We start from the raw sequence: 23,877 nt of genomic DNA, 5'->3' as shown, positions 1-23,877 counted from the left end.
TACCGGAGGTAGGCTTATTTGCATATTAAGCGATTGGCCTTGTAAGGCGCGTAAATGTGCAACTAGCAAGCTCTTCCTACTGGCAAAGGCAAGTATAACAAAATTGTTGATTGTGGCTACTTGGCTCCAGGGAGGCGCATGCACGTATTTGTGTTCAGCAGCCATTGTTGTTGTCTTTTCGGTCCACGCGCACTGGCCATGTCCTGCCAGTGTTTCGTATGCGGCTTTTTTATTTTTCTTGAATTTCCCTAATTTCCTTCGGTGCTCGTGAACGCGTCTGAACACGATTGGCCGTGAGCAAATAGGCGCTGCTTTTCTCAACTTCTTTTTTCGTTGCATGTTTTTTGTTGCATTGAGTTGTTGTCACGATTTTTTTTATTTTATTTTATTTACAAGTGTCTTCCAGACGACGCCGGAGGAAAGTTGACGTTGAAATTGTGCAAGTTCCACGTTGGAATAGTTGCTGCAGCACATTGTGGGGCGCAGATGATGACAAACAGCTGGAAAGCTGCTTCGTCTTCACCATGCACGTCAAATTCCCCCCAAATATATGTTTTGCGTTTAAAACCGAAACCCACGTCACGCGCGCCTTGCTCCCATCAGAGCTCCACATTAGGAAAAAAAAAATATGGGCGATATCACTTTGGTTCAAGTGTAATTTGAGGAAAAGCTGCATTTGAATTCCATAATTGCAGCGTTTGGCTCACCACGGCCGTGATTGCAGTGCATCTTTCACGGCAGTGTCAAATGCGCAGTTGGCCGTGAAAGAAGATAAAGTGCAGGTGCCTTCATATTTGTTTGTTGCTGCCTTGTTAAATGGGCCGCCGCGCGAGGACAGCCAGCTGAGCGTCATGGATGCAAAACGCTCCATGCAGCCGGCATTTCGATCACACTTGCGTCGGGCACATTTCCAAACATGCAGAAGCCAAGGTCAAACAGGAGCGCGCGTGGAAAGTAAAACCACAGTCGTTGAATGTGGAGCACCAAACGCGCGTACTCGCGCCCTGGTGCTAATTAATAGCATTCGGCTTTGTTAAAATTAACAATAATCCATATAGAGGGTGTTTGGACGCTTTTGATTTTTTTTGGGATTTTTTTTTTCCACACGACGTGACTTTTGGACATCTTTGCGCATTCTCGCATTTTGACTTACGCATGATGTCTCACCATCCAGTTTTAACTAAATCATGTCGGCTGCAACTAAATTTTAATGTGCATGCATGCCTCATTATTTTCATTTGCGCCCTGTCGAATGCTTTCTTGCTTTTTTTCTTTTTCTTATAATTTGCTTGGCCTCCTCCTCGATGATCTTATCACGCAGAATCTATAATATCAGCTTAGCATTAGGCGTGAGTGCAGTTTGTGGAATTTCACCTTCCACCAATAAAAGAAAAGCCCTGTAAAGAAAAAAAGAGAGTGTTGAGTGCGGAGAAACCTTGAGACTGCTGCATCCGGATTGTAAAATGTGCGCGGTGGGGAACAATGGCAAGCTCAGGACTAAGTTTGACTTTGAGACTGACCAAATGTGTTTATGGCGGCCTGTCTCCGAGTCTCAAAGGTCAGCGAGCTTCACGGTGCCCTTCGCAGAGAACTTGTGGTCACGTGGGCTGCGTGGGCTTACTGACCTCCCCCCACCACCACCACCACCACTGCCCTTTATGACTTAGAGATGGCCACAAAAACAGCCAAGAAAAATGCACGACACTGTTGTTCTTCTCCGACTGTGTGTGTGCGCGCGTGTGCGCGCGCGCGCGTGTGTGGGTGTATGTGTGTGAGAAATAGTTTCGAAAAGGGAGCGCGAGCTCCTGCATGTGACTTTTGTCCTTTGCAGTGTCATCGATTGATTGTGACATGATGTTTAGATGAGTTCTGAGATGTGCCATGCATCTTCTCAACAAGCTTCTTTTTTTTTTTTTTTTTAAATGCCTCTTTCACTGTGTGCGCTCTCCGATCGACAGAAAAAGAAGAAAAACACATTTAAAATTGATCCACCTGGCGATTTTACAATGATTGGGCGATCGATTAGTTTTATTTTGGATTCTAAAAGTAGCGCGACTGCGCCGACTGCAGCTGCAGCTCTTTCTCAATTGCTCCATTTAGGTTACGTGTATTTTTTCCCCCCTATTACGTCGTGCGCACAATTGGATTGTATAATAGGCGATGTTGTTGCTGCGTAAAATTTCGAAATGTTGGTGCGTGCATGAATGCCCTACCAACAAATTCACCGAAAGAGAAATTTACAGCATTGAGCTGAAAAAGTGCCATTTGTTAAACTCACTTTTGTAACAGATGTCAAATTAATTGAGCAAACTAGGCAGACACAACAGTTTTTATTTGCCTGCAACTTTAGCAAAACCATTCCCGAGCTCTCGCCCAAGTCAATATCAACATCTCAATATGTGCTTTGTCTCTAGAGTTATTTATTTATTTCGCTCTATTTTTGGCGTGTGGCAAAAACAATTTCACCCATTTGTACACTTTGGACCGTCTTTTAGTTTTGTCGTCCTCCGTGAAGGTCATAAAGACAAAAAAATGGACTCTAATTATTGCCAGTAACTCAATAGCCGACACTCTCAAATAAATACAATTAAATAATAACGTAGTAGGCATGAAACATATTTTTTTTAAATGTTCTTTAAAAATGTATATTTAAATTCGAATGCACCGATGACATTTAGAGAGTTTGAATGATTTGGTTATTCCACACGGTGGGGGGAAAAAAAATCCCGGCTTGTATTTACGAGGGACCACATCAGCAATTTATGTTGGAACCACTTTAAAATATAAATGTTTGACATTGAATGGAAACAATGTTGCATGGCAGCACAACAAAGCAAATAAGTTGTTTTCTCCCAAACCATTTGCCGAGTTGGTTTTAGTTCTCTCTTGAAGTTAGGACAATTACCTATGTAAAGTTTTGTTGTTGAACATGTGGCAAAGCCACTTTTCACATTAGCAAAACTTTTAATATTTTCGTCAAATGCCCAATTTTAAAATCTCGTGGGAGTTCGTGACCTTGAAATTTTCTTCTTTTTTTTTTTACAGCGCATTTATTTATTTGACATAATTTGCCAACCTGAAATTTTTAGATAGATAGATAGATAGATAGATAGATAGATAGATAGATAGATAGATAGATAGATAGATAGATAGATAGATAGATAGATAGATAGATAGATAGATAGATAGATAGATAGATAGATAGATAGATAGATAGATAGATAGATAGATAGATAATTAATAACCCCAAAAATATTGTGGTATCATCTTGTTCACAGCATGCATCATCTTTCTAGTAATTTGCACAATAGTTTACTTAAATAGTGCCGAGAGTGATAAGCAACAGCTCGAAGTATTTTCCAACTTTCGACAAGATGTACAAGTAACTGTCAGAATTAGACAATTGTAGAAATTACTCTTAGTTATAGTAAACAAACTTTATAGTCATCTGCGGTCATTGCTCGTGACTTTCTACCAAATAATAATTATAATAATAGTAGTAGTAATAATAATAATAATAGTAATGGTAATAATAATAATAAAATACTAATAATACTACTACTAATAATAATGAAGTGAAAGTGCGTTTTTTAAGCACTTCATAGCGGAGGTAGAAATCCGCTGGCTGTGGAGCAGGACGCCAAACGCACGTCACTTATCTTGTGATCTGATGTTGCCTAAACCGCAGAGGCTTCACGCGTGGTGCCTTCACGGCGGGTTCATTTTAAAAACACAGACACACACGCTCACAAGAGGCCCTTTGGTGCGGCTTGCAAATGTTCGCAGCCTCATGCAGCCAAGTTTAACTGGCCGACTTACATCCAATTAAAGTTATCTGGGCCATGAGGGGGCTGTAACGCGATTACACTGGCTTTCCCCACTCGAACAGAGGGCGGCTATTCTGCTGCTTGCGTGCGTGGGTCAGCTCGTGTTTTGGGCTAGTTGGACGCGGGCGGGCGGCTGCATGCTTCCAAAGCAGTCTTTATTTCGGAGATGTTCTTTCCACGAGTGTAGCACCTTAGCAAAACACTGTCATTATATGCCAGGAGCTTGCAAGCGATACATTTTACATTCCACAGCGTTGCTCATAAAGGCAGCAGGGCGTCGATCGTGGACTACACCTTCTGCGAGCAGCTCTCAACAAAGGCGTGACGACGATAATATTGCACAATAGCTCGCATTAGACAGCATAAAAAAAACCAGAAGCTATGGTGCTTTGACGTCTGCGTATATTGATCGCCTGCCATTTCTGTGCAAACAGGCTGCGCATTTGGTGCAAGCAGAGGCGCCGCGGCGGCCGCCGCCGCTGCTTGTTCAGGGTCCTACTGCGAGCGGAATATCAGCTGCTGTGAGTCAGCCATCCAAGGAAATAAACACATGATAAAGCTCATTCTTCGCTAATCTGCGCGCACCAGTGAGGCGATAGGCGGCCCTTAAAAGCCCCACTAGACAAATATTTCCAAGTGATGGACGTTTGCTGCTTCCGTTTTGACACATGATGACAAACGCCCCAATGTAAATGCTGCAAAAGGCCGTGCGAGACTTGCAACGCTATACTTGGCCTCAACCTTTGCGCACTTTGCAAGTCGCGCTCTCAATCTTCACACCGGTTTTATTGGAGCAGCGTCACACGTTGCGTGTATTTTGATAACTCGGCTCGACTGGCATTGGACGGCGTCTAAAGAGCGTCTTAGGTGTTCCACATTTTCCCCAGCTTCGAACCGCGCATGTTTGTTTTAACCTTAAAAAAAACGCGCTCAAATTTGACACTCCTCGTTGTGGTTAAAATGCAGTCGAGCGCCGACCCAGCAATTTCCTGACACGGCGACTGATACTTTGGAGTGTTTTGTTGTCATGCGTGCACAATCTCCTCGTCGTTAGTGACATCCAAATTCCCCTCATTCTCAGGTTTATTGTTTTTCTTTTTTTTTTTTTTTTTGGGAGGAGGGGGGGCAACAAAAGGATTTAGTGTTACTGGAGCCATTGCGAGTTTTATGGTGGACGTATAGAAGCGAGTTTTAGTGGTCAAATTCAAGTGCTGTGTCTGGACAGCTGTCTGCTTTCTTTGTACTTGCAGGATGCATCACGTGAGCCCACCTTTTGTCACCAAGGGCACTAAAGAAGCTAATGCCATTGCCACCTTTTGCAAACATGCAAGCCAGGGCAACTCTCGTTATGTCAAATCGGAAAAAGTTCTCCTATAAACGCCATGTGCAAGTTTGGCCTTCACAAAATATTGGACAATAATTCAAAAGTCTGCTGCAGGATTTAGGAAGTGTCCAATAATCATAAACAACGGGCCATTATATTAATTCCACCGTGTGATTGTATCTGTTAGTCTATAAAAAAGTGGAAGACTGCCCTCAACAGTACAATGAAAAGTTTACAGCGACTCAGGAAAGAACAAACAAAAGCATCTTTTCAAACCACTCGTTAATTTATTTAAAATAAAGCAAGCAAGAAAACAATCACACCCCCGCTGTTTAATGTCCACGTCCTGCTGCAAAAAATACAAATCAAATAAATAAAACAAAACAAGATCGCAGATGCATCAGCTGGGACTTATTTACTTTTAAAGCCAAATGTCGAAATCGGGATTTTGCTCACAAAGCAGACAAAGTGCACACAGCGAGCACATTGTTGCACACCAGAAACACATTTCGATGACGCATTCGTTAGCCCTTTTCAAATCTTTCTCCTCTTGCCACAGCACTCTGTGCATGCGCGGGTACCTGCAAATCGCAACAACGGCAACCGCAATAATAAGAGTAATTCTAAACAGATTTTTTTTCTCCAGACAATGAAAAACTTTTTAGCTGTTACCTGCTGCAGTTTCGACTGCTACTCAGTATCCCAATATAATAAATAATAAGAGTAGTATAAAAAAAATAATTCATTAATAATAATAATAAAAAGAAAAATAAATAATAATAATGCTAATGTGAAATAAAAGTGTTAGCTTCAGCAGGCGGCGTGTTGTTTGCGTGAGGAGTGCAAGCGAGACATGGTGTGCTTGACGGCTTGTACTTTGTGCAACGATTTCCATGTTTTCCCTCCTGAATCAAAGCCGAACCACATCCAAGTGCATTGTTGTCCCTGCATGACTTGAACAACAAGTCCGAATCCCCCCCCCACCCCCCCTCATCTAAAACGGCCTTTATTAGGTCTGAATATGTTGCGCCAAAGTCTCTATCCGCACCTGTGTTTAGTGTTGACGCTGGCGCAACAGGCTATAGCTCGCGTAGCCGCCACTCTGTAACTTAACATGCATAGCAATCAAAAAGGAGATCGGTGTCGAAACGGTCCTGACCGCGATACACCCACCTGCACAAAAAAAAACAATAAATTAAAATAACAGCTAAAATCATAAAGGTTTTAAAATACACGCAGGCTTGAGCACATTTCTGATGTTATGGAATTGTTGTCGTTCACGGCTTGCCCAGTCCCCCCCACCCCCACCCCCCTCCCCCCCACATGCAGCTTGCAGCCACTTTCCAAAGGCGTAACTTCTCTTCCTGTGTGTAAATGTCAATGTCAATAATGCTGTGGATAAAATGTCATGTGCAGGAAACGTTACAGGAGATGACCACGGTCCTTGGATGCAATCATAACAAGAATCCGAACAAGAGTGATCATGACGAGAAGAGTGCGTGGAGCCTTGTTACCTGTCCGTGAGCGCGCCGGCCTTTCCGTAAACATCAACATATGCGCACAAAGTCTCCTCGTGTCAAGGCAAATCATATACACGCATGCTGGTCCTGATTTTGGTGCTTGTATATGAGAATGATTGGTTTGATCCCCCCCCCACAACATACACACACACACACACCCCGTCTACACGCGCGCGCACGCACGCACTCACGCACGCAGGCACGCAGGCAAGCAGGCAGGCATGCACGCACACACCCCAACCCCCTGGATGTAGCAAGCCCAACCACTCCTACATGCAACTCTTCCAAATTGATATATGACAATATCTACTTTCGATCACGTGTCCGCCCGGCGACTTAGACGGATTGCGCGTCATCTCGCCTTCCCCAATTTTTCTGTAGTGCTGCAGCTCGCATCCAAAACATCTTTATCGACGGAGCGCGAAAGATGTTTAACTCGGTCAACCTGAGCAACTTCTGCTCGCAGACACGCAAGGAGCGCACTTCCGACTTTGGGGAGAGGACGGGTTGCGCGTCCAATCTCTACCTGCCCAGCTGCACCTACTACGTGCCCGAGTTCTCCGCCGTGTCGTCCTTCCTACCGCAGGCCCCGTCGCGCCAGCTCAGCTACCCGTACTCCGGCAACCTCTCGCAAGTGCCGCCACCGCCGCCGCCGCCGGTTCGCGAGGTGTCCTACGGGCTGCACGAGCCGGCCGGCAAATGGCACCACCGCGGCAACTACGCGTCTTGCTACTCGGCGGCGGGAGAGGAGCTGGTGCATAGGGACTGCCTCCCGCCTTCCACCATGACGGACATGCTCCTGAAAAGCGAGAGCGCCTACAGCCAACACCACGCGCACCACCACCACCATCACCACCACCATCCGGGTTCCAACCACCCGTCGGCGGGCTTCTATTCCGGCGTGGCCAAGAACAGCGTCCTTCCGCAGGGCTTCGACCGCTTCTTCGAGACGGCCTACTGCAGCAGCACGGACAATCAGACGGAAGCCAGCTGTTTACAAAAGGCCGAGCTAGTGGGGAAGCTGCCGGGCGGTGGCGGCGGTGGTGGCGGTGGCGGCGGTGCTGGCGACCCCCAGCAGCGGCGGCAGCAGCAGCAGCAGGAGCAGCCGCAATCCGCTTCCGAGCAGGACAAAGACGCGGACGCCGACGCGGACGACGACGCCGACGCCGATGAGGAGCACACCAACTCGGGCTCTTGCACATCGTCCTCTGCGGCCACTAAGGAAGCCAGCGGCGGCTCCAAAAGCAGCCACTCCAGTACGTAGAAGCTGTAAAATGGGGGAAGAGGTGAAGGGAACTAGCCCGCTGTTTTGTCGCTCTCGTTTTATGTGCACTTTTATAAGCATTCAAAAGGATTTTATTATAAGCCCACAAAAGCTCTTTCTTGCAATGAGAACAATTTTTACGATGCTGAGCCTCTTCAAAAAATGACCATGTTATACACACTCCGTGCTGAGAGGCTGTGTGATTTTTTTTTTTTTTTATAAAGAGACAGCGCTATTGTGACAAATGGTAACTTTGATCGTGAACTTGCATTGGGCGTTTTATGAAGGGATTTTCTTTCTTCTTGTTGTGCCCACCGTACATGTGTAAAACCCAATTGGGCAGAACATTGCTGTTGGCGTCTTGTGAAATGTCTTTTCGAAAACTGCATGGCTTTTGGCCGCCCTGCATGCACGTCCAGGCTGCTGTGATCCACACACACACACACACACACACGAACGCATGCTTGCTCATTTAACACAACTGACTCGCTGACACTTGGACTGCAGGAAACGGCTATCAGGACAAATGAGAAAAAGAAAATAAAGTTGCTATGATAGTGCTAAAAAATCCCACCCCTCCCATAGACACACACAGTAGTCATGTTACTGTCTGCTTTATTTGGAATGCATCTTTATATTTGAAGAGAAAAAACAATTACCAGAAAAGACTATTGCGTGTTCCCTAGTTACCTGTTTGATAAGAACTTATCGGTCCTGGGAGGTGCGCAAAGGCAAATGTGGCCAAATGCATTTCAACACGGTGCCAAGAGTGTGTAAATTGTTGAGTTCGGCTCCAGAGGAATGCGAGGGTACATAATGCAGCGAAATGCTTTTTTGCTCTCGTCAATTTAAAAGAGATAAACACGTGCTTAGATGCTGTCACTTGCTCTTATTTACTCCAAACGGTTGGCATATTTTACGCTCTTGGCTTCCATTGCACTGGTGCCACTCGCACGGCTATCTGACTTTATTTACAATATTAGTATTATTTTTTTTGCAAGCCTTGTTTCAGCTCATTAATTTTGGCAATTTTCTTTCCCCCCCCATCTCCACGAATGTATATTGTGAAATAAAGGTATTATTATTTTATTTTTTTTGCAGGCACCCCGCGCACACGGAAGAAGAGGTGTCCCTACTCCAAGTTCCAAATCCGCGAATTGGAGCGAGAATTCTTCTTTAACGTTTACATCAACAAGGAGAAGCGTCTGCAACTTTCCCGCATGTTAAACCTCACCGATCGCCAGGTGAAAATTTGGTTTCAGAACAGACGGATGAAGGAGAAGAAGCTAAGCAGGGATCGCCTGCAATATTTTTCGGGCAATCCCTTGTTGTGAGCACCCCGATCCCTGCTGCCTGCCCGCCTGCAGCGGTCACAGTCTCGGTCAGTGGCAGCGAAAGTGGCCCGCCATCTTGTCCACTCGCGTCGAACAATTGCAAGCGTGGCCTTCCCAAAAATCCTCCGAGGGGGCGCCCACCATCTTTCGCCAATGTGGGCTTATTTTTTTTCTAGCCCTGCGTGAGGTTCAAAAACATTCATAATAAAAAAAAAAGTTGCCGTTTTCTTACTGCGCACGGGTGGCGGTGTATTTCTAGCTGGTTCTCAGAAAAAAAAGGCCGATAATAATTAAAAAAAAAAAATCAACTATGCTGTTCTTGAAAGTCTCATTTATGTTAAATTCTAATGTGCACAAATAATTATTTGTTTAACAAAATGTAATCATTTGAATGTTTGCCGGCTCTCCCCTCTGGTTCGTGTATATAGCATCTCATTAGAATTACGTCCCGGCCGGATAATATCTAAGGCTATTTTTTTTTCCAAGAAGCGATGACAAATGTGACGTCCAATCTGTGAAAAACACACACCACACACACACACACACATACACACACACACACACACACACATACACACACACACACACAGGCGCAAATGCACTTGTAAATAAGTCTGCAATTCTTCACTCCACTTTCTCCTTGAACAGCTTTAATACCAGTACTCGTTAAATTATTTGGTGCTTTGGATTCCATGGTGCGGGGGGGGGGGGGGGGGGGGGCACACTGTGTATCAATAATACTATAATAGCTATATGAAATAAAGTCCAAGCATAGAGGCAAAATGGGTGAGGACTTTTCTTGTGCTTCTTCAGCTCTTGCATGCATGTGTTTGAGCCCAAAATAGCATCTGAATGTCTCGAGTGCGCCATTTCTCTCCAGACGCCTCGCTGTGCCGTGCTCGCGTTGAAGTGCGGATTCGTTTGGGCTCGACTTTGTTTGCAGGCTATTTCCAGTCGTGCTTTCAAAAGAGCAATGCTGCTTTCAAGCAAAACTGGAGAGACAGAGGGCGCGATGATAAGCTCTTTTAGTGGCCACTAAATGGAAGCCCCACTCTTGTTGTCCAGTCTAGACACTGCCATAAAGACGCAGGCACTAAATGGCTATTTTTTCTCTCTTTCTCTTAATTGCACCTTCTGTTCTGGCCAAAAAGGCGTTCTCTTCCGCAGTAAATAGTCAACATGCAAGGCTGCGTGTCCGAGGGGGGTCGCACTGGCCGCCAAGAGCTTTCTGTTGCGAACGTGAAGATATATGTTTTTTTTTTTATTTTCGAAAAATACATATAATGCCATTTTGTTTTGTTTTGTTATGTTTCATTCCATTTTCGTTTCGTTTTCGAATAATGTTATTTTGGGAAAAAAATGGCATTATATGTATTTTTCGAAAATAAAAAAAACGTTTGTGTTTCTTTAATTTATTTGCATTTTATTAAACCTACAAATGTATATATATATATATATACAAAATATACAAAATATACAAAATGTATAAAATATATAAAATATATAAAATATATAAAATACAAAATACATTTATATACAAAATATATTTCAATTTTTTTTTTTTTTTTTTTTTGCAAAACAACCCAAGTTCCCTCACATTGACATAAGTAGTTCGCTCCCAGCACTTGAAGGGTGTCCTGCAAAAGACACCCAGCTAGTGAACATGTCATGTCGGATTTTTTTTTGCATGCACGTGATATGCACTGGAGAACATTTTAGAATAAAATCTAGTCTTTGAACTTCAATAATGTCAAGGCCTTCACCTTTAACCCGCTGCCATAAAGCAGAATCAAGGACCCCCGACTCTCACAAGCGCCCTCCCTCCGTCCCTCCTACCCTCAGCCCGGATGTGAGTGTGTTGTGTGTGCGCGTGCGTGGTGGAGCCGGCCAATGAGAATGAGTGGGAACAGAAGGTGGAATGTGAGCAGGCTTCAACTTTGACCCCTCGCCTTCCAAACTACAGCAGGTAACGTACGTGCCCTACTTTCGGACATTGTGCAGTAAATAGTCTTGATTGTGCTTGTGACGTGCGAGACTTTCTCTTCACGCTCGGCTTGGAAGGAACAAGACTTCAAACACACATCGCAGCGTGGTCCTGTGTGTGTGCGTTTTTCCGCGCGCGTGGTGGTGGTTGTGTGTGTGTGTGTGTGTGTGTGTGTGTGTGTGAGGGGGGGGGGGGTTAGTGTGTGTTTGATTGCTGCTGTAACAATCTGTTCTATTATCTGTATCTTACATGCACGGTTAAGTGTTTAATTCTGCATGAATACGATTGACTTTTGGTTAACAGTGGTCAAGCTTTGTATTATTCGGGGGCGGGGCTTGTTGCGTCCACGTGACCGCTTCGCTTCCTGCTCCCAATTGGGCATTTTTGCTTTTTTTTTTCTCAATAGTCAAGAGCAGCTCCGATGCGCATAATCTCGTCAGGATGCAAGTGAAGCGCGTAGGGTGGGGGCGGGGGCTCGGGTTAGTGTGTCAAAAGCACACACCAACAGAGATCAAGGCTGCAGGGCACCCCCCTCCACCCGGCCACTCCCACCAACCTTGGCCCTGGATCATTTGTTGATCCTGCTCGTAGTGTTGCCTTTCTTTACCACACGGGGGCACCCCCCACCCCACCCGCTCTGTTTTCTTTCCCCCACGGGATGTTGGTCGTGTTTCCTGATGTGGACGGTGACGTCAGAGTTGAGCAAAATGACTCTTCATTTGGACTTTGCGACCTGCGGAAGGGCGGAATGTCACTCTGGTTTCGTGTGTGCGTGTGTGTGTGCTCTTCGTGTTGTGGCGGGACCCAAATGACCGCGTGTGTTTTTATGTAGGAGATTAAACCTTCAAAGTTTCTAGCAAAAGAAAATCATAAAACTGAGACGAGGCAACCGCCAATCTGTTTTACAAGTGCAACCCACACCGCTGTAAAAAAAAAAAAGTTTCTTTTACTTTGCTCAATATTTATGATCTAAAATAAATTAAATAACATCTTACTGGTGTTGTTTGGGCCCCGTTTGTGAATGAAAATTTAGCAAAAGCATGTATAGAAACCTGAAGATAATTTAAATCCCGTGAGGTCGCGCACTTCTCGCGATGAAGTTAACTATATACATATATATAAAGGAAATAAAGACGACTAATTACTGCCTCATTTTGTTGATATTTTTTGGGTAACTTGCATGATTTTGAGTCTCAGTGGTGTAGGTCAGGAAATAATCAGTTTCTTGCCTTGCACTTGATAGCCCGGAGACCGGTATTACGCAGCAAACGGCCATATTTGCATTGAGTGTCGAGCGTGTGTGTCGCACAAATGTGCAAGTAGCGGGCCGATGGTACTCTCTTGCTGCTGGCTAGCCGAGCCGCGCCTCTAAATATCTTTGCCAATTGGATTGGTGCGAGCAAACGTGTGCTATGTGCCCTCCTTACTGCTGCGCGCAAATTTACGGCGCACGCCAGAATGTGCGTACAGGGCCTTGTGCAATGGAGAGCACCTGATGAAATGAAACGCACCTCTGCGGGCAGCAGCAGATCATCCGAGAAGAAAACTTGCGAGGGAGACTCGACAGTCTCACCAAATGTAAATGAGGGCTGTTTGTGCAGCAATATAAGATGAAGCTCCTTTTATTGCATTTAACTCTTTTATTGCCTCGTAGAAGAGGATCGTTGCTGACGTGTGAGCAGTGCACCCCAGAAGAGAAGCATGACAAGTCATTTTCATTTGTATTTACTAAAGGAGGGGAAAAAAACATACTAATTTATTCATTGCCATTTAAAGACCCGCGTGCAGAACATGCAATCATTTTTCCATCGTTTTTTTTCTCATGAAAATCTCTGAAAACGTGAAAAAAAAAACATTTTTGAAGTAGGAGTAGTTATTTGTCTTTAATATTATTTGCTCCTGTCAATTTTGCGAGGCGACATTGACTGCTAAGCTAGCACGCTGAAGTTTCGTAAGCATAAAGGAAGCTTGACGTAGCAAAATGTACGTTTTAGTTCATTTGAAAAGGTGTTCAATGACCTCCCAAGTTGAAGGTTTCTCAAATACACACACACACACAAATATATATATATATATATATATATATATATATATATATATATATATATATATATATATATATATATATATATATATATATATATATATATATATATATTTAACGCAATCATTTTGGATTAATTCAATAATAATAATTAATAATAATTTAATAACATTAATTTTTTTAGCTCACATTAACTCGGCTCCTATTTTTTCTTTTATTGTGAAAGTCTGTTACTTCCGGCTGCACCAAAACAAGGCAAAAAAACCCAGTATGTATGATAAAAAACTGTCATGATTGTGTTCCCATTGTTATTATTATAACAATAATAATATTAATAATTATATCATTATCATTATCATTATTATTATTATTAGTAGTCGTAGTCGTAGTAGTCGTAATAGTAGTCATGGTAGTAGTATATTAATTTATATTTTAAAAATAGAACAAACAGAATGACGTTGATGGCCGTGGCCGTGGCAATAAGCTTTTTAAATTGAGATTTATTGTGAAAATTTCATTTAACTGCTGGTGGATGAATATGTTCAAAGGTCTTAGCCCAGCAAATGTTTTGGCACTTTCATTTATATGGCTGTACATTAAAATGAAACACTACTCGAATTTTGGGGGATTTTTTGTAACCTCTGCCTTAAAAACCTAGAAACCTGACCTAAAAAAAACTAATAAATACACATATTTATATGTATGTGTTTATCAGTTGTTGAATTTATCATTTGAAGATGTAAACACGTGCAGGGATTTATAGAAATCAAAATGTTGCGCATGACAATGTCTTCCCTTATTGTTCAAAATTGGACCGACCCAGAAAGTTGGGTTCATTTGACCCAAATTTGAGTTATTTTTTTGCTAAATGTGTTAGATTGCTTTGTACAAAAAATGCGTGTTTAGTCAATTTGACACAACTTCTTGACACCACTTCATTTTATGGGTGATTTAGCAAAGTATACATCGGGCAACGGGCACCCAATACACCCTGAACTGGACGCCCGCCAGTCGCAGGGCACACACGCACACAAAAAAATGGGTTGTTTAGAGTAAAATTCTAGGTCGGTTCATTTTTTAACTCAAATCGGGTTATATTTAATTCTGCACTAAGTGTGTATGTCTGTTTTTCTGCTTTAAAATGGCTTTAATCGCATTATAAATAAAAATAACCAGATTTTTAAATGTATTTTTTTAAAAGATGGTACAACCTTATTTATATCTTGTTAAACTCTGAAATGAATTTTTCATATTTGGTGCACAAATTGATTTACTCCTTTTTGTGTCGCTCTTTCCACGTCCATCGTGTGTATGACGTAATCGGTCCGAGTCTGCATGTGCCTGAGGACACTGTGAGTATAGGAATGTTTTTGCTGTAGAAAAAATGGCTGCCTCTCAATGAATTACATCACACACACTTGAGTGTGCATGGGCAGTGTCTCGTGTCATACAACTTGACCGTCACGTGTTACATTTCAGAATCAGGCTTTTGTTAACTTTAGCAATTCTCAATTTTCTTCTTATTTAGTTTTAATTAGAGTGGACGGGTCTTTAAGCGTGCGTGTGTTTGTGTGTTTGATTGAGGGTTGTGTGTCAACTCAAAATAAGTTGTTTGCATAGCTTTGTGATTGGTTTCAGGGACACACACTCATGAGAAAATAAGACAACAGACATTTGCATTTTGGACGATGTTTCTCTGGTTTATTTCACAACGATCACATTTAATCACAATGCGCGTCAATGTGAATAAAAAAATATGAATGAATAAATTCACCTTGTCCTTCAAGTTTGCTCAGTCTGCGTGGTGCCTGTCGAGGATTTTTAGGATTCCTTTCTTTTGTTAATCTGGTGCAACTCGTTTGAACGCGTCCTGCGACTTTGTTGTAATCGTATTCGTGGAAAAAAGGTGGAGAATTCTTTTGAAACTCTATGACAGAGCTGTTTGGCAGCAAAGAGCGTGTTGTTCGGAGCTGCTGTGAGCGCCGGTCGAGCTGAGCTCTGTGCATGTTGTCATGCGCTAACCACATTGTTCAACATGCTGCATGCATGAAACGACGAGCAGCAGGGGGTTCCAATTCAAATCGAGTCGACACACACAACACACACGCCAATGTGTCGACAAATCGCTCAAAACTGTTTCGTCACTTCGAGTCAAACCAAAGCAAGCAACAGATGATGCAGTCTAACGCGCGTCGATGATTTTTCATGTATTTGTTTCTTTGCGTGTTTGTTTGTTTGTTGACTGAATTTACAGGCGGCTCCCAATAAATAGCTTACTCAAAGGTCTAATAGACGCCAAATTGAAAGCACATTGCTCAACAAAAATAATACGAGTGCACATAACCATGGCTCAATCATTTCATGTGTTTTGTGAATTATTTATGAGGTTGTAAACTATGTCAACAACGAAACAAGCTACAACAAAATTAGCAAATGTGTTAAGTCCTCAAGATCAAGCATGATGATATTATTATTATTATTAATAATAATAATAATAATAATAATAATAATAATAATAATAATAATAATATGAATGCAGTGCTATACCTGATCCAGCCCATCATTTACTCGTTTGTTTGTCAAACAGCAAAGTCGAGTTCACGAATTCAGGTTGTAAAAAAAAATAACTCATCAATGTAGTCGATAAAAATAACAGATCTAGCAATGTAATTTGGTGCTACGTGCAAAATAGGAATGATATATTCGGATAAATACACTCTTAAAAGTGATAGGTAAAAAACAAACCAATATGCGTTAAAAAATTGGACCGACCCTAACTTCCCTGTTTTTTTTGTTTTTTTTTTTTTTATGAATGAAACAACCCCAAACAAATGCGGTTTTTTTTGTTTTTGTTTTTGTTTTTGCAAAATCTACCCAAAGTCCTTGGTCGGTCCAATTTTTTTAAGCCCGCATTCTTAAGGGTGTGGTGAATACTTGACACAGCACCCGCCTCTGTGTACAGAATAAGTGTAGTTTAAGAAAAAAATACACAACACAACATGGACTTATTCTTCTCGTTGTGGTTTGTCATTTTGAGAAAGCTTGTCTGCAGAAAAGAAATATTGCGTATTCTCTGTTAAATCGAATCTTACCTCGCCGTGTGACACAACAAATAAACAAAGAAACGAACCAAGCATGAGTCGCGTCCGTCAGACTGTTTCCCGTCCACTTGTCCTTCGAAAGCACGCATTATGTTTCGGGAAAAAAGCTCGTTTTGAACTTGAATGCCAACAAATGGCGGAGGGGCGCGAGCCAGTAAGTTGCTGAGCAAATGTTTTGAGCTCCAGGAAGCCTGAGAAGCCCGCCTTTGTTCTCCAAACTAAGGCCTCGTCGTGCCGTGCCGTTCCGCAGACGACCACTAGGTGTCGCTCTTGCTCCACGCAAGACACCTCTCCCTTCCCAACTTGACCGCGCTGACGTCACGGCAGTCTGGAGCATCAAGGCCACTTCCACGCCGCTATTGGTCTTGAAAGTCACATGACCACGTCTCCAAGCATCCATAATTATGTTGCTGATATATTTTTTGCGCCCCCCTCCTCCCCAAAAGATGTCAGCATCCCACTGTCCTTATTGTGTCGGGAGGGTCCGCTAGTCGGGCTGGAGAGAGAGAAAAAGAGAGAGAGCGCGAGCGAGCGAGGAAAATGACATGTCCCAATAACACTGCGGCTGGCAACTTCCTGCTGGATTCCTTGATGGGAGGCTCGTCATCGTACAAGAGTGACGCTTACTCCGGCGGGCCCGGCATGTTCGTCCACGCCGCCGCAGACTACGGCTACTGCGGTGGGAGAAACCCGCAGGCCAAGGCGTCCCCGTCTTCGATCTCCAAGGCTACCGCAGACGGACTCCCGGCGGATGGCCTTCCGCTCGCCAGCTTCCACGACGGGCCCTACCTGGCCGCGCAGATGGCCGCTTGGAGCCCGGGCTCCAAGTCCGGGGGGGACTCGCAACCTGTTGCCCCGGCTTTACAACCGTGCCACGTCAAAGAGGAGGCGTTTTGTGGCAGCAATAAGAGCAAAGACTCCTCAGAGGCGGCCGTCTACATCCGGCTGGGGGACAATAGCTGCCGCCCGGAGGCGAGCGGCTCCTACCAGGTGTATGACGCCGAGGGGCGGCTTCGGCCGGACGAGCGGACGCCCCCCTCCGGATTTTCGTTCGCTCACTTGGGCGAAAGCGGCGCAAGGGAAGCCGGTCAGGTGGAAGACGACGCTCAGGGCGCTCAGCAGAAGGCCAAGACTGACAGCTGCTCGGATGACTCGGATGTCCAATTCAAAGGTACAGCCCCATTTGACTGGAATCGACGCCGCCCCCCCCCCCCCCCCCCCCCAACGATCGACTGCGAATTAGCCCAATAATGCTGACTTCAGCCTCACCCAGCTGCAGCTTGGGACTTTAACACCTTTACATTCACGTGACAACGGCAGAAGGGCACTTACGCACACACACACACAAACGCACGCACACACACACGCGCGCGCGCTCTCTCATTCGCCCACTACTTTTACATTTTCATCTTTTACGCCAATAAATTATGCCGTCAACAATAATTGTGATACCATCTGCAAAAATGACGGCGCTTTGTTTGAATTAAGAATAAAAGCCATGGCTAACAGCTCTCAAGAATGACTGGAAGATTTACTTAATGCTGCATCTGGCACTGCGGCCACATCGAGTATTTGTTTCTTTCTCGCTTTACAATAAACTAGGCATTTCAAGTCAACCTTCACTTCTGTCTCTTTGCGATTGTCCTAATTTGACTGCAATTGTCGCAATTTAACTGCACGGCAGAAAATAATATTTCATATTTAACTTTCTTCGATGAGCTTGTTATTTTTGTCAATATGCGCCTGTTGAATTCGAGCGTGCAACGCTGTACGAATTTTTCCATTCTGCTACTTTCGCGTGGTGTGTGTTTGTGTGTGTGTGTGTGTGTGTGTGTGTGTGTGTGTGCGCGCGCGCGTGCGTGTGTGTGTGTAGGTGTGTGTGTGTGCTCGCTCAATGGTGTTGATGTTTTGGTGGTAACTGTCCACAGTAATTATTTTTAACTTCCGCTCAGTGTCTTCGTGCGTCGTGCGTGCGTGCGTGTTTATAGAATGTTAAGTTACCTGAATGCAGCCCTCACCCCTCCTCTTCCTTCCCTAAAATGTTTTGTTTTAGTACAGCCACATTTGTTAGATTTTTTTTTTTTTTAAGAATAGGGAAGCCTTGCACAAGATGTCTGGCTCAAGTGCAGCAAAGTCGTAAACCTTTATGGGAGTCTGAGGTCCAACACCGACAGTAAAGTAACCACAATAAAGGAAGGCGCTTTCGTACCTCGTCGTAATTTGATGCAATTACACTCAAAACAGGCCTCATTGGAGCTGGAGCTATGTTCTATGTCAAAATGAGAGCCCATCTCCAACTACGAGCACATTTCATTAGCTTGAATATTAGTGGAGCCACTCCTGTCCTGGGAGTCAACAGCAGCAACAACACCACTGAGATATAAGATTTATATGATGTGATATGATATGATATATGATATGGTATCTTTCGTTCCTTTGCACAAAAAAAAAAAGTGTTGATTTCGGCAATATACCTCAGGAAGTTGGGTTGATTGGACACATTCTCCTGAGTTGGTTTAATTTTTTTAGCGCCAATTGAATTGGTTTCTACCCAGCATTTTTACGGGATCAATAATAATAATAATAATTATATATATATATATATATATATATATATATATATATATATATATATATATATAATAAATGCTAATAATAATAATAATATAATAATAATATTGAATTATACAGGATGGGAAAAATGAAGGGAACACCCCTGACCAACTCTATATAACGAAATCAAACTCTTAAAACTGCTGAGTCAAAAACGACCCAATTTGGGTTGGGCCAATCAAATGCGTCAATTCCGACTTCCTGGGTCCAATTTTTAACCCAACAGTTGAAAGGTTGTATAGTAAAATTAAAGGTACATTTGTTTTGAGCAAAATATTGATGACGTATATCGGAATTGAATTGAAGAGCTGTACGGTAAAGGCATTTCTAGTCTGTCTTGATCCAAGTTCTTACGTTATGGGCCATTCCATGTTGTCTGTTGTGTCAGTCATTTGAGACACATTGATGGCACCAAAAATGGAATAAAACATGGCGGTCTCTTCATTGTTTTCAACAGTTACGCGTTTAGATCCACAGCACACAACAATGTGAGTTTTAGGTCTCAAGCATTATTTTGATTTCGCTGCATGCTATTGCTGTTTTCTGCACCCCAACCTCCTGTGATTTCTCTAAAGAAAATATGAGAAATAAGGGCGCTCTCTCTCGTTTGTTTTTAGAAATGCAGCTGCATGGATTGAGAGAGAAAAAGAGCAAGAGCGTTTTTTCCCCTTCGCCCATATTTGATTGATATAAAATTCTTTGAAAGCCAACAGTTAATTCAGCTAAGATAGTCTGACCGACTTTGTGTGTTTATGTCCGCATGTGCAGACGTTTCATCGGAGGAGAAGACAAGCGGGAGCTGGTTGAAGGCCAAAAGCGGCCGCAAGAAGCGCTGCCCTTACACTAAGCACCAGACGCTGGAGCTGGAGAAGGAGTTCTTGTTCAACATGTATCTGTCTCGCGAGCGCCGCCTGGAGATCAGCCGGAGTATCAACCTGACCGACAGACAGGTCAAGATCTGGTTCCAGAACCGACGCATGAAGCTCAAGAAACTGAGCAGGGAGAGCCGCCATAGGGAGCATGGCGCTGTCTATCACTACGTCTAAAGCGCGCGCACGCATGCACGCACGCGCACGTAGGCGCGCATACACACACACACACACGCACACACACACACGACAACTGTAAACATTACACCGACCATTCATCAACTTCATTTTAGCACAGACTGAGGCGCGCCTTAGTACAAACTGTCCAAAGCAGCAAATGACTCACTTTTGGATATCCGATCCAAACCCGGAAGTTGACTTTGTGTGTAGACGACAAGCACGCGTCCAGCTGTGCACGTACGCGAGATGCCCAAGGCGCCACGTCACTTCACGGTGAAGCCAACTTGCAGTCAACTTGTCCCATGTGAAAAGTATGAGAGCGAGAAAGAAAAAGAGCAAGAAAGTAAGACAGCAAGCAAGAAAGAAAGAAAGAAAGAGTGGCGCCCAGAGCTTCAGGCCACTTTTAATACAAGCGAGAGACTATAACCTTGATTTAAATATTATCCAGGTGACCACAGTAAGTCAAGGTCATAAAAATCTAATGTCAGCCTCTCCCCGGAAAGCGTTGGGGGTGGATTTTATGATCTGCAAATATAATGTGGCGCAGCCGTAAAGATGCGCTTTAAAAGGTGTGTGCGCGCGCGGAGGAGGAGTAAAAGGAGGACGAAGCCGCACACGCAAGGCGGCTGCAAAGTGCACAAAGCCTATTTGGAGCCTGCCGCCATACACGGAGAAACCTGCACGGGAAAGAAAGATGGAAAAATAAGAAAGATGGAGGAGACGCGCCACGCGCACGGACAGACAGTGCGAGGGAAGCGCCTCCAATCATTCCTCCAGACGTTCATCCCTCCTCCAAGCATCCATCAAGGAGAGCACGTGGATGGGAGCAAGTGAAGGTAGGACGCTTTTCTTTTGCTGATATTGGTGGTGTTTGATGGAGCTGCTGTCACGTCCACTTTTGGGAGCGTGTGATTCTTCTCTCGGCGGGTGTTGGCCGTCTGACAGTTTGACGATGATGGACGAACGTGTGTGTGTGTGCTGGCTAGCAGGAAGATTGAGCGTGCACGCTCGCGAGTGACTGCATGGCGGCTGTTGTGTGTGTGTCATGCGGAAAGGAAGGTAGCTGCTGCTGCTGCTGCGGCTGCGGCTGCGGCTGATGCTGCTACGCCCTGGACGCTTGTCTGCTGTTGGGATGCGTGAGCGAGGAAAGTAGCCGGGCCGGCAGACGGGGCCGGCCGGCCGGTTGTCTGCGCTGTCGCCTTTGTCTCTGTGCCACTGCCGTGTTCCCCCTCGTGGATTTTTATCACGCAGCTGAAGCGTGGTTTAGGTAGTTTCATGTTGTTGGGGTTGGCTTCCTGACTCGGCAACAAGAAACTGCCTTGATTACGTCAGTTCGTCTTCATCAAGGGCACGATTGCAAAATGCGAGTGGGGAAGGAATATCGAGTGTGTGTGTGTGTGTGTGTGTGTGTGCGGAGACAATTGCTTCCCTTGCTGCCGCTTTGTTGCACGTAGTAGAGAGAGACAAGTTGTAAACAAAATGCTTCCGCCATTGATCGACGGATGCACGCCTGGCTGGTCGGATGGCTGGATGTTCTAAATCAATAATCTGTCTGAGGCTTTTCTCATGTCAGCGTAATATTGGTGGCAGAAGTCACGCAGAATTGCAACAGTGGGCTTGTTCCCCCATTTGGAGGATTTGGCCGTCAACACTCTTGTGTTAAACTCCTGACAGTCGTTCAGCATTTTTCTCTTTCCAAATCTGCATGTTAAAAAAAAAAAAAGATTATTTTTCATATATTTCAAAATATGCATTTTTTGTCACTTTTCTTATTAGTACTTTTTAATCGCTATTGTTGTTTTTAGCTATTGTAAAGCACTTTTGCTACCAATTGGTTATTGTAAAGGGCTATATAAATAAAATTAGATTGATTAATATGAAAAGATGCAGTGAGCTAATTGAAATACAAAGTATAGCCGAGGATGCTAAAATAAGAAAATTCTAGATATTTCGTCTCTTTCATTGTCAGTATGATAGCCATCATTTCCCAGTAGTAAATCTAAAAGTAAGACAATCATTAAAAATGTTTCTGGATATTTATCCTTATTATCATACAGAATATTGGTCAAATAATTCATCCAAAGCAATTATTTTAGTTGACAATACACTTCATTGATAAAGTCTGCAGCTCATCACATGAGCACCAACTCTTGCAAACTGTTATTTATAAAATAGGAAGAGTGTTTGCATATGAAGCCAGGCCGAGCGTCCCAAATAGTTTATAGAAAGAACAAATGTTATTTTTCCCAACTGTAACAAACTTAAATCCTCATATTATGGCATCATGTTGATGGCACAATCACGCTGGCCGCCGTGTTTACTGTCTGTTCTCATGCCCTCGTGTGCTCGAAGTAAAGTTCCTGCAAGCTGAGGGACATTCAGTCTGGAATCCAAAGTCACTTACATTCACTCGGCTCAATGGGCGGGCGTCTTCTCGTGGAATGCAAAACTCACAAAGACTTTTACGGCGCGCAAACAGGTCGCCCTAAAACCATATAAACATAAAGCAGCCCTTTCTTTTCACTTTGTAGTGGCGCGCAGACAGGAAGCCTAGCCCCTCGGACGCTCACTTCTTCCTCGGAACACCGCCGAGGTGTGACCGTGTGACGGACGGCAACAATATGATGCGCAACAAACTCACGTTCGCTCAAAAACGCAAAATGGACAACGCGTCTAAATATTGCAGCCGAATTCAACGCGACGCAATTAACATAATCGTTCACATATCTAAAGACAGGCTGACAGGCGGATAAATGGACAGACAGACAGACAGACGGATTGACAGGTAGACAGACAGACAGACAGACAGACAGACAGACAGACAGACAGACAGACAGACCCAAATTTGACAGACATATTTATTTACCTACTTATTTACTTACTCACTCACTCACTCACTCACTCACTCACTCACTCACTCACTCACTCACTCACTCACTCACTCACTCACTCACTCACTCACTCACTCACTCACTCACTCACTCACTCACTCACTCACTTACTTAGTTACAAACTTGAAAGATTCACTTCTATACCCATGGCTACTGGGGCCTGACAATAATAAAAAATATATAAAAAAAAACAATACCACTCAAAAATGTAATCTCAGTGAATAATGGAAATTTATTAGTAACTTTATTTAAAAAAAATAATTAAAAAAAACACCACCACGTAATCTCGGTGAATAATCGTAATTTATTAGTAACTTCATTTTTCTAATGGTTTGTTTGGACACGAGTGGTTTGCTTAATAATCAAGTCAAGTCAAGTCAAGTTTATTTGTATAGCCCTAAATCACAGACAAAATAATAATATCATCATCAAGATTGACTTTCCAAATTAGCGACAAAACACTGACTGGTCACTCGATTTGTGTTTGGGGCTTGCTCTTGACGAGTTCCTTGTGACGCTCAAACAAAAACCCTACAAAAATTATCTTCACGTGACGCTCATAAATGAGTCGCTGTCTTTAGTCCAAACTATCATTTGAGGAATTGAGTCTACTTGCATGTGCTAAAATAATAATAATAATAATAACAATAATAATAATAATAATAATGTTTTTTTTCTTGGACGACGAGCACGACAATGCCATCGGTGGCTTTCTCACGATCCCCGCAAAAAACGAGCAACAAGCAGCCTCGTTTCTTAAACGAGCACCTACTCAACTTGAGCACTACTGCAAATGATTTCAACATGAAAACATTTCGTGTGTCAATGAGACTCAATATCCAGCTTTGTGCGTTGTCACACACTGCTGCGATCAAGTCGACTCAATCCAAATGAGGCCAATCTTTTGCACTCTTTCCATCAAGGGA

At 43.6% G+C, this 23,877-nt stretch overlaps 3 protein-coding genes across 3 annotated transcripts in view; all 3 read left to right on the top strand.

The window, feature by feature from the left end:
- Positions 1 to 7: 7 nt before the first annotated feature.
- Positions 8 to 9,621, top strand: hoxc11a (homeobox C11a). Its single transcript, XM_049755570.2, has 2 exons — positions 8 to 7,927; positions 9,037 to 9,621. Exons 1-2 carry the CDS (start codon positions 7,099 to 7,101, stop codon positions 9,267 to 9,269), a joined length of 1,062 nt encoding a protein of 353 aa, XP_049611527.1. The 5' UTR covers positions 8 to 7,098; the 3' UTR covers positions 9,270 to 9,621.
- Positions 9,622 to 15,791: 6,170 nt separating this feature from the next.
- Positions 15,792 to 20,813, top strand: hoxc10a (homeobox C10a). Its single transcript, XM_049755572.2, has 2 exons — positions 15,792 to 17,569; positions 19,780 to 20,813. The coding sequence occupies exons 1-2, from the start codon at positions 16,939 to 16,941 to the stop codon at positions 20,055 to 20,057; spliced, it is 909 nt and encodes a 302-aa protein (XP_049611529.1). The 5' UTR covers positions 15,792 to 16,938; the 3' UTR covers positions 20,058 to 20,813.
- Positions 20,814 to 20,867: 54 nt separating this feature from the next.
- Positions 20,868 to 23,877, top strand: part of LOC125989336 (homeobox protein Hox-C4a) — a 45,822-nt gene continuing 42,812 nt past the window's right edge. Inside the window, exon 1 of the transcript XR_007488649.2 lies at positions 20,868 to 20,896. The gene's annotated coding sequence lies outside the window, so the exon portion shown is untranslated. The remainder of the gene's footprint in view (positions 20,897 to 23,877) is intronic.

This window comes from Syngnathus scovelli, chromosome 2 (assembly GCF_024217435.2).
Source record: "Syngnathus scovelli strain Florida chromosome 2, RoL_Ssco_1.2, whole genome shotgun sequence".
NCBI classification, from domain to species: domain Eukaryota; kingdom Metazoa; phylum Chordata; class Actinopteri; order Syngnathiformes; family Syngnathidae; genus Syngnathus; species Syngnathus scovelli.
The sequence above is the reverse complement of the archived record's forward strand: the minus strand, read 5'-3'. Positions and strand labels throughout refer to the sequence as shown.

What these genes read in the sequence shown, in the direction of transcription:
- hoxc11a (XM_049755570.2), top strand. Translation starts at nt 7,099, where the DNA reads ATGTTTAACTCGGTCAACCTGAGCAACTTCTGCTCGCAGACACGCAAG. An exon ending in CTCCAAAAGCAGCCACTCCA is followed by an intron (nt 7,928 to 9,036) that starts GTACGTAGAAGC and finishes TTTTTTTTGCAG; the next exon opens with GCACCCCGCGCACACGGAAG.
- hoxc10a (XM_049755572.2), top strand. Translation starts at nt 16,939, where the DNA reads ATGACATGTCCCAATAACACTGCGGCTGGCAACTTCCTGCTGGATTCC. An exon ending in CTCGGATGTCCAATTCAAAG is followed by an intron (nt 17,570 to 19,779) that starts GTACAGCCCCAT and finishes CCGCATGTGCAG; the next exon opens with ACGTTTCATCGGAGGAGAAG.